This window comes from Macrotis lagotis, chromosome 5 (assembly GCF_037893015.1).
Source record: "Macrotis lagotis isolate mMagLag1 chromosome 5, bilby.v1.9.chrom.fasta, whole genome shotgun sequence".
NCBI lineage: Eukaryota > Metazoa > Chordata > Mammalia > Peramelemorphia > Peramelidae > Macrotis > Macrotis lagotis.
Genome location: NC_133662.1, coordinates 176,748,232 through 176,757,936, shown reverse-complemented (window position 1 = coordinate 176,757,936; position 9,705 = coordinate 176,748,232). Strand labels below are relative to the sequence as shown.

Here is a 9,705-nt window from a genome sequence, read left to right as displayed (position 1 = left end):
TTGTGAAAAATGATTGTTGAAAACTACCATTTCCATGAAGCTGAAAAAATAAATAAAAGTTTATTACTGTTCTGCTTAGGACATTTTCCCATCAAATCTATCCAAGCACAGCAGCTGGAAGCTTTAATGATGGTTCATTTTGAACACATTCCCTTGCTTTCCTTGTCAATTTACAATTCCCAATTACTTGCTATCAAATCAAGACTCCTAGAATATGCCTCAATAGTATTTCAATGAGGCTGAAGAAATGATTGTAGCCCAGGATACTGGACAAGACAAGACTGTGGATTAAGCCTGTATTTTCTATTTATCTTGGTGGCAACTCAGTAAAATATAAAATGAAAATCTTAGACAAGAGGAAGCATGGTACAATGCATAGACCATCAGGCTCTCAGAAGTCAAGAAGGCCCAAGTTTCCAGGGCTTCTGACTCTATAATCCTGGCAAGACTTAACCAGATACAGGTCAGTTAAGTCATCTGTGAAATAGGTGCCTACATTCATTGGTCTCTAAGGTCTCCAGATCTAAATTCTTCTAGCTTCTCAAAAAAAAAAAAAGACAAATACACTGAGATGATAGCATTTTAAAACCAGCCCCTTCTTATGAACCTTTTCCAATTTACTGTTTGCAGTTTTTTTTGCTGCTTGCTTTTGTAATTTTCTTTGCTGTTGAGACTCCATCTCAAAACTCCAGCCCTTTCCCCTGGCTTTTTTCCATATAGGAATGCTCTCCCTTCCTCACCTCTGCCTCCTGACTTTATTAAAGCCTGCTCAGATCCCACCAGGTACAGGAAGCTCTTTCTAGTACCCTAAATGACAGTGGCTTCCCTCTGAGATTAGTCTATCCAGTCTAACTGACTGATTAGAACCTGCTTGGAAGATTAAGACCACTCTAAGTTAACATTAAACAATCTAGTAATAGGGAGTTCCAACAATTCCCTTCTGTCTTACTAAATTAAACCCAGGATCAGAGGAATAGTGGAGATTGGTATGGGAAGGCAGTGTTGTGCTGGAAGACAGGTTCAAGTTCCCTAGGTTCAAGTTCCTGGTTCTGTGACCCCAAGCAAGTCAGTCTGAGCTTTGTTTGCTGAGCTGTAAAATGAGGATACCTACCTCACAGGGTTGTGGTATCAAATGAGATTATAAAATGTATGTGTATATATAAAAATATAAACACACGTATCAAATGTCTATATAAACATTCTTTAAATCTTAGTCTGGGGGTGGCTAGGTGGCGCAATGGATAGAGCACCAGCCCTGGAGTCAGGAGTACCTGAGTTCAAATCCAGCCTGACACTTAATAATTAGCTAGCTGTGTGGCCTTGGGCAAGCCCCTTAACCCCATTTGCCTTGCAAAAAAAAAATTGCTCACCCAGGAAAACTGTGATCCAGTAGATGCCTTTGTTTCCAAGATGTTCTTCCTTCATTAACACCTCTTTTCTGATCACATCACCACCATCTTTCAAAATGAGATCTCTTCCCTAATTAACTTTACCTTCCTTCTAAAACTCAGGCCACTGTATTCAATCCTTTGAAAATAGGATTCCCTCAACATTCCTGTCCATACTATTTGTGTGTATTTTCTTTGCCTATGTTCCTAAAATATTATGTCTTCTCCCCATACACGGAAAACACCATACCTATCAGTGTCTTGGTAACCACCCCAGAATTTAGCAAATTATGTGCACAATACTTAATATTAGTATATAGCACCATGAAAACTATATTTCACATAAATTCATAAAAATTCTGGCAGGATACTATTCTCATATTAAAGATAAAGGAACTTGTTGACAAAAATGTCTTTAAAATATTTAACAATCTTGGGACGCTAGGTATAGCAATGAATAGAGCACCAGCTCTGGAGTCAGGAGTACCTGAGTTCAAATCCAGTCTCAGGTACTTAATGACTAGCTAGCTGTGTGGCCTTGGGCAAGCCACTTAACCCCACTGCCTTGCAACAACCTCCCCCCCCCCAAAATTAACCATCTCGTATCTTTTAACTGTGAAATCACAGCATTTAATTCACATTAAAATCAGCTAGATTGGGGCAGGTAGATGGTACAGTGGATAGAGCACTGGCCCTGAAGTCAAGAGGACCTGAGTTAAAATCCAGACACAGACACTTAATAGTTGCCTAGCTGTGTGACCTCGGGCAAGTCACTTAACCCCATTGCCTTAAATAAAATTTTAAAATATCAGCCAGATCTCATGCTTGAAAAGAGAATATGTCAGAAAGACAACTAAAATTAGATTCAGAAGAGAGCTGGATTTAACTTGAATGAAAGTCACAAAAGACAGAAACTATTAAAAAAATGTCATATTTATTGTACTGTAAAACACCAAGATGATTATCCCTCAAGTTCCTGTCTCTTGATAAAAGAACAGCTGAAATTTTAAATTAAAAGTCCACAAGAAATTAAATTTCTCTTTTATTCATAGATTCTTCTGGGTTCCTGTAGCACCACCCCACCTTCTTTCATGGCATTCTGTAGTCGCTGTATCTGGTTTCAAAGAGGGAAAGACAAAAATAGATTGAGTTAGCACTACTCTAAGGTTCAAAAAGAAAATGATATCATAAAGAAAACCTATCTATCTAAAAGTAAAAGAAGTTGAAATAATACCAGAATTTGGGGTAATTTTTCCCACTATAAAGAACAATGTTTTTTCAAGGAATACCTGTACTCTATAATAGTTGATCTTGACAATAATATACTAATATGAGTTTCCCAAAGAGCTTTAATACCTTGATATGTAAAAGACAAAGCACTTATCAAAACTAAGTCCCAAATACTGGGGCTGTTGCAGGGGAAAGAATCAATATATATCAAAAAGCAAATCACTTCCATTTAAATAATTTCAAAACTGAACATGCCGATTCTGAGGATGATTCCCAAGGTGTGGGATAGAAGACCATGAAGTTGATTCCTGCCTCCAGGCATCTCTGGGCCAGAACCCTTCCAATATTCTCACAGGCATTAACACTTCGAGTTCTATAGAGGTGCTTCTTAATAGCCCATTCTTGGGTGGATGCTGAAACCACAACATCTCCATTATGACATTCAACAAATGCTTCTACATGGTGCTGAGTCCGATGAACTCTCAACCTAGAGGAAAATAAAGAAAAGAAAGATAAGGTAATGAAATGAAATTTTTCAACTCTAATTTCATTTCAGATTCCCTAAAATATTTGACTTAAAGGGCTATTGGCTTAGGAATGATGTGCAATGTCATTTATTGTAATAAGTCTGATTTAGTTTTCCTCTAAGGAAATTTTTTTTTAAAAAAATACCCTGAGTCTTAGGATCCAAATAAATTATTTCAACTCAGACAAATTTGTCATTAGTCATAGATAGGAAGAGATCTGAAAAATTATCCTCTAAAAAAAAATATAGGGGCGGCTAGGTGGTGCAGGGGCTAGAGCAACAGCCCTGTAGACAGGAGTACCTGAGTTCAAATCTGGTCTCAGATACTTAATGATTACCTAGCCTTGGGCAAGCCACTTAACCCCACTGCCTTGAAAAAACTAAAAAAAAATTATCCTATCTGATCCCCTCCCTTTAATAGACAAGGAAAAAAGAAGCCCAGAGAATCTGACTTTCATTTGGGATTAACTAGAATTAAGCTGCTAAAGAACTGGAAATGAGGTGAATATCCTTCAATTGGGGAATGGCTTAACAAACTGTGGTATATGTAGGTGATGGAACACTATTGTTCTATTAGAAACCAGGAGGGTCAGGAAGCCTGGAGGGATTTGCATGAACTGATGTGGATCGAGATGAGCAGAACCTGAAAAACACTGCACACCCTAACAGCAACATGGGGTGATGATCAACCACTCATTCCATCAATGCAACAATCAGGGACAATTTGGGGCTGTCTACAATGGAGAATACCATCTGTATCCAGAGAAAGAACTGTGGAGTTTGAACAGAGGCCAAGAACTATTCCCCTTAGTTCAGGGGAAAAAACCTGATTTCTTACTGTCTGATCTTGTTATCTCTTTTACTTTATGTTTCTCCCTAAAGGATGTGATTTCTCTGGTCCCATTCAGCCGAGATCAGTGTTAACCACGGAAACAATGTAAAGACCAACAGACTGCTTTCTGCGGGGGGAGAGTAAGATTGGGGGGAAATGGTAGAACTCAAATAAAACCTTTGACAGATCTAAGCTGCTAGCGCGGGTCAAGGTCACTCCTTCCAACACGGCTGCGAGGGGCTTCGGCGCGGCCCCCAGCCTCACCTGTGCCAGTAGGCCCGGGGCGGCCACACGGTGGCCCAGCCCCGCTCCTTCCTGGCCAGGGCCAGGCGCTCCAAGTTGCGGGGGTTCCGGTTGGTGAACTCCGGCGCGATCGCCTCGTTGTCCTTCGTGTCCCCCTCGGGCGCCGGGGTCGGGCCGGGGCTGGTGCCGAGGGGCGCCCGCCGCGGCGCTGCCGGGCCTGGAGCGAGGCGAGGCGGTTAGCAGGGCCAGCCGGCCTGGGGGGACCCGCCGCGGCGCGCGCCCCCCGTCCCCACCACCGGCCCGGGCCCCGCTTCTTACCGGGCTTCCTGCACAGAGCCGACAGGCCCCGGGCCCCCGCCCGCAGCGCCATCGGGCCGACGGCCTCCCGGAAGCGGCTGCAGCGAAGGCTCCGCACAGGTCAACGGAGCGGCGAAGGTTGCCCGGGCGCGGCCATCTTGGTCCGGGACTGAGCGGGTGGGAAATAGCGCGCATGCGCACCGCCCGAAAAGAGCGCGTGGCACCGGCCAAAACAAAGATGGCCGCTTGCCCCGGCCAATCAGAAGCGAGCCGCGGCTCCTCCGGGGCTCCAGGACCGGTGACCCCGGGCGAGCCCGGGCCGCCTCTCGGACCAAAAGAGTGGATGCATGGGCCATCAATCACCCAGACGTTCAGCTATTGGCTAAAAGACGGAGAGACCGCCCTAGGGAGAAAACAGCCTCGCGGCATTCAGGCTTCCTCAGCCGCTGGGGCGCCCTGAATTCGGAATGGCTGCTCCACCCTGGCGGAGGTGGCAGCGGCTGGAGCAGATCACTCACCCCCCTGTGGGGATATCCCAGTGTAGACCAAGGACCCTTAGTGTGGCCTTGGGAGCCGGGAAATCTCGTGAAGCCCGTCTCTGGATCCTGTCCGCGGCGTCCCCTTCACTTTACTGGCGCGACTGGGAAGGACGTGTTGAACTTGGGATGGGAAGGATCAGTACACACTTTGCCATTGGAAGATACCTGGTCCAAGGTGTAAGACCCCTCCCCAAGCGCGGCCCTCTGTCCAGCCTGCCGTGGAAGGGCATTCAATAGGGGGCGCCAGCCCCTCCAGCTGCCCTCCTGCCCCTCAGGCCTCCATCCTCCATCCAGAAGGGAGGCGTTTGCTCTGGCTCCTCCTTAATCCAGGTGAAGCACCCTGTGTGGCCAGGTTAAACCAAGCTCCATGGCTGCCCACCCCTCTCTGTCTCTGCCTCTCTCTCTGAGACTTCACTTGGCCCTCAGGGTGCTTGCTACTTTTCTTACTAATTTTGGACCGTGTAACAGTATTTTGCCATAATAAAATCCTGAGCGTTTTAACATCCTGGAGAGCTGCAAATTCCTTCGCTTTTTCAGTAGCCTTAAAGTTTTCTGTCTTCAATCCTAAATTTTTAATAATTGACAACAATTACAAAACATGAAATAATTTTGTTTACATTGGTCTATCAGTCAAGAGTCAATAACCATTGCATGCATAAACACAACAGAATAAAAAATTGATGTGCTGTATTGTGCTAAGAATAAAGTCAAAAAACAGCATCTCCTCTCAGAGGTCACAGTCTAATGGAGGAAGACAACTTGCAAACAAATGAGGGGAACAGGCAAGTCTTCTTGTCGAGACTAGAAAGAAGTCAGGAGGCAGAAATGAGGAAGAATTCCAAGCAATGAAAAAGACAGCTGGTGAAAATACCCACACATAATGTCTTGTTTGAGGCCCTGCTAGAAAACTAATAGGTTGAGCACATGGTGGTGCTATAGTGTTACACTATCTTACACTATAGTGTTAGGTGACTGGAAAAGCACAATGGGGCACAGATTTGTAAAGGGCCTTGAATGTAAAGCAGAGGGTTTTCTATTTAATCCTGGAGGTGAGTAGGAGCCTGGACTTCATCAAGTAGGGAGGTGATATGGGAACTGGTCTATGTTTTAGTAAGATTACTTTGGCAGGAAGTCAATAAACCTGATGGAGAAATTGGTGGTGCTCTCATTAAAATGAGTTCTTGAAAGTGAAAAAAATCACACTAGCCCTGGAAGTACAACAGCTCAAGATTTTATTTCACAAGTCTGCAAAGTTCTAAGATGAAAACTTTTTTCCTAGAGAGACAATAAGCTGCTTAAGGACAGGCTGAATAACAAAGTTCTAGGCAAGAGGGTCTAAGGGAAATGCAGAAAGCAAAGTAGTCATAAGAGCTAGCTGGCTTAGACTCGTGAATCCAATCACATGGAGTAGAGGCCACAGTCCTCCAGCGCCTAGGCCAGGAGCACATGATTCTAAATTAGAGAAAGTGGTCATCCTGCAAAGTAGAGAAGAAAAAAGAAAAACCTTTCTTCTGGGAGACCTTGCTTAAATACATTTCCATTGAGGGTAGAACAAGGATGGTGCTTGGGGAGTGGTTCAGCACCTGACTCCAGGTATTCTCCAATGTATGCCACAGGGCTGGCCCTCCAAGGTCTGGCTAAGCACAGGACTCACTGCACATGGGTGGTGCTCTGGTATTAGTCTTTCCTATCCCAAAGGGCATGACCTTCAAGTCATCATCATTTTCTGTGCCCTGCTTTCAAAACCAAATCCATTTGTGATGCTAAACCATTTGACATCTATAAGAAGTTTCTTTTCTGGGTCCTCAATATCTCTGTTAAGGAATTTGTGAGAGGGTACCTCCAAAGAGCCTGTAGCCAGGTCTACATCTTCATGGGTTACTTTCCTAAATGATGGCTTTCCCAGCCACATGCAAACAGGGTCTATGGGGGAGGGGGGAAGAAGTATAGGACACTCATTCTTTGAGGTCTTGGTCTGAGAATCCTGGAGCATCTTTATTCAGACTGAATTGAATCTGTTCATTTGTTCTGTAAAAATACAGAAGACAGGGGACAGCTAGGTTTTGGAGTGGATAGAGCACCAGCCCTGGAGTCAGGAGGACCTGAGTTCAAATGTGACCTCAGACACTTAATAATTATCTAGCTGTGTGGCCTTGGGCAAGCCACTTAACCCCATTTGCCTTGCAAAAACCTTTAAAAAAAAAGGAAAAGAAATACTGCTCAGCCTTATGAAATGATGAATATAGAAACATGAGAATTGTAAATAATGCAAAAAAAGTTGTAAAACTAAGAGAATTTAACACAGTACAATTATGTGATCCAGGAAAACTGAAACTAGGAAATTTTGTGTGGTAGCAGTATAAAAAATGGATGGGGACAGGGCACTGGAAATGAAATGAAAAATCCTTATAAGAATGATTAGTTTGGAAGCCAAGCAAGAGGTAATAAGGGTGATCCAATAATACCACTACTAGATGTTTCCTAAGGGAAAAAGAGAAAGAACCTATGTGTTCTAAAATATTTATAGATTTGTGACAAAGCTTTTTGTGGCAAAGAATTAGGGATGTCTGAAGGGATGTCTATCCCTTCCAGCATAGTAGTAAGAAATGATGAGCAAATTAGTTTTTATAAAAACACAGAAATATGAATGAAATAATGTGGAGAGAGAAATGAGCAGAACAGTGATATCCTTTGAACAGTAACTGAATGACTAAACTGTTCTGAGTAATAGGATCATTAAAGTCAAATGACTCAGGAAGATGTATCCACCTCCATAGAAAGAACTAATATATGAAATTATTGTATAATTACACATAAACACATCAAATGTTGGTCTTTCTCATGTGGGGTTAAGAAGAGAAGATGATTAACTTAGGATCAAAATGTTACAAAAAATTTTAAAACATCAGAAGTGATAATATCTAGAGCGGTAGTCATGTGAGTAAAGAAAAGGGGGATACTAGAGATATTGTGGAAATGGAATCAATAAGATTTGGCATTGGACCCTGAGAACAAAAGTGACTAGGAGGATAACAAAGTTTCACAGAAATAAGTGAAGTTCAGAAGATTGGGTCTTAGGGGGGGGGGGAACCCAAATCTAATGATTTCTGTTTTAGACCTGTTGAATTTTTCAAGAAGCTTATGAGAATAGCCAGTTCAAAACTGTCTAATGAAGAGGAATTCAGTATATACTATGACTGGATTAGATATAACTTTTAAAAATAAACTATTGGTATCTTTTGGCTTTCTATAATGTACATTTTTCATTGTATTTTCCCCTCCTCCCCTTTCCCAGAGAGCCATCTCATTTAACAAAGAAAAAAGAGAAAAAAGTTCAGCAAAATTAACCAGCATAATGACAAAATCTGGCTTGTATATAATGTCTCACACACATAATCCCCCTTCCTCTGTAAAAAAAAAAGTGTTTTCTCACATCTCTTCTTTGGGGCCAAGTTTGGTCATTATAATAATACAGTATTTGGTTTCAATCGTTTTGTTCTATTTATAATGATGTCTGTGTATGTTTTCTTGGCTCTTAAGTTACTTTAAATAAATTCCTATATCTTCCCATTTCTCTATCCCTTTATATCATATTCATTATTTTCTTTCAATATAGCAATATCTTTTTTTTTTTTTTTAGGTTTTTTTGCAAGGCAAATGGGGTTAAGTGGCTTGCCCAAGGCCACACAGCTAGGTCATTATGAAGTGTCTGAGGCTGATTTGAACCCAGGTACTCCTGACTCCGGGGCCGGTGCTCTAGCCTGCCCCATGTTGATTATCTTAAATTTATTCTGTCCATGGCTTGTTGTACATAATTGTTTGCCATTGGCTCCCCCATTGGTAGATGCTTTTTTCCATACTTTGTTTGTATCCTCAGCTCTCCGTCCAGAGGCCACAGATAATAGATGCTTGTTGGCTTCACTTCGCCTGACTAGCAGTCGGAGCCTGGATCAGAGGCCTGCCTCCAGAGGACTGAGACCTTCCCAAGTCCCTTCCAGCTCCAGAAGGCTTTCTGCAAGGCCTGGTCAACCCTCTAGACAGCCCCCTCCGCCTGGCACCCACACGCAGCATCTGTGCCAACTCCAGGACAAGAGATAAATGGGGCTCCGAGCTCCTGGTCCTCTGAAGTCCCTGACGGCCCCCCGAGCGTCCGCGCAGGAGCCGGGGCTCTGGGGCTCCAGGGCCCCGGCGAGGGGCCCTGGATGGGAGGGCGGGGCGTCAGGCAGCCCAGGCGGGGGATCCGCATCCAGGGAAGACGCCGGATTCGGGAAGCAGAGGCCAAGCCGTCCGGGGCCCAAGGCTGCGGGGGGACACAGGGCCGCGCGGCTTCGAGGCCGGCGGCGCCGGCACTTTCACACCGTACCGCCCCGCGCTTCCCCGCGCCCAGGCCGGGAGACGCCGACCAGACCGTGGGCACACCCGGGCCGCCCGCTTCTGCCCTGGCACCCGCGGGCCGCACCCACCGGCGCTTTCTAGAAAGCGCGAGAATCCCCGAGCGCGCACGCGCCGTCCGCGCCGCGCAGCCGCCGTTCTCCCTTCCCCCCATCCCCCTCGCTTTCCGGCCATCCTTCCTCTGATTGGGCCGCCGCCTCCTCCTGCCCCGCCAGTCCATTGGCTGGGCCGTGCTCCTTCGCCAACTTCCGGTCCCCG

General features: G+C 44.7%; 1 protein-coding gene across 3 annotated transcripts; it reads right to left on the bottom strand.

Moving 5' to 3' along the window:
- Positions 1-2,302: 2,302 nt before the first annotated feature.
- On the bottom strand, positions 2,303-4,887 carry MRPL18 (mitochondrial ribosomal protein L18). 3 transcript variants are annotated; one of them, XM_074187966.1, is made up of 4 exons: positions 4,538-4,676; positions 4,241-4,436; positions 2,874-3,105; positions 2,303-2,502 (listed from the first exon to the last, which is right to left on the bottom strand). In XM_074187966.1, exons 1-4 carry the CDS (start codon positions 4,587-4,589, stop codon positions 2,431-2,433), a joined length of 552 nt encoding a protein of 183 aa, XP_074044067.1. In that variant the 5' UTR covers positions 4,590-4,676; the 3' UTR covers positions 2,303-2,430. The 3 variants fall into 3 exon arrangements, with proteins under 3 accessions (XP_074044067.1, XP_074044065.1, XP_074044066.1); XM_074187964.1 differs by lacking the exon at positions 4,241-4,436 and having other exon boundaries at positions 4,538-4,887; XM_074187965.1 differs by lacking the exon at positions 2,303-2,502 and having other exon boundaries at positions 2,979-3,105; positions 4,538-4,887.
- Positions 4,888-9,705: the final 4,818 nt, after the last annotated feature.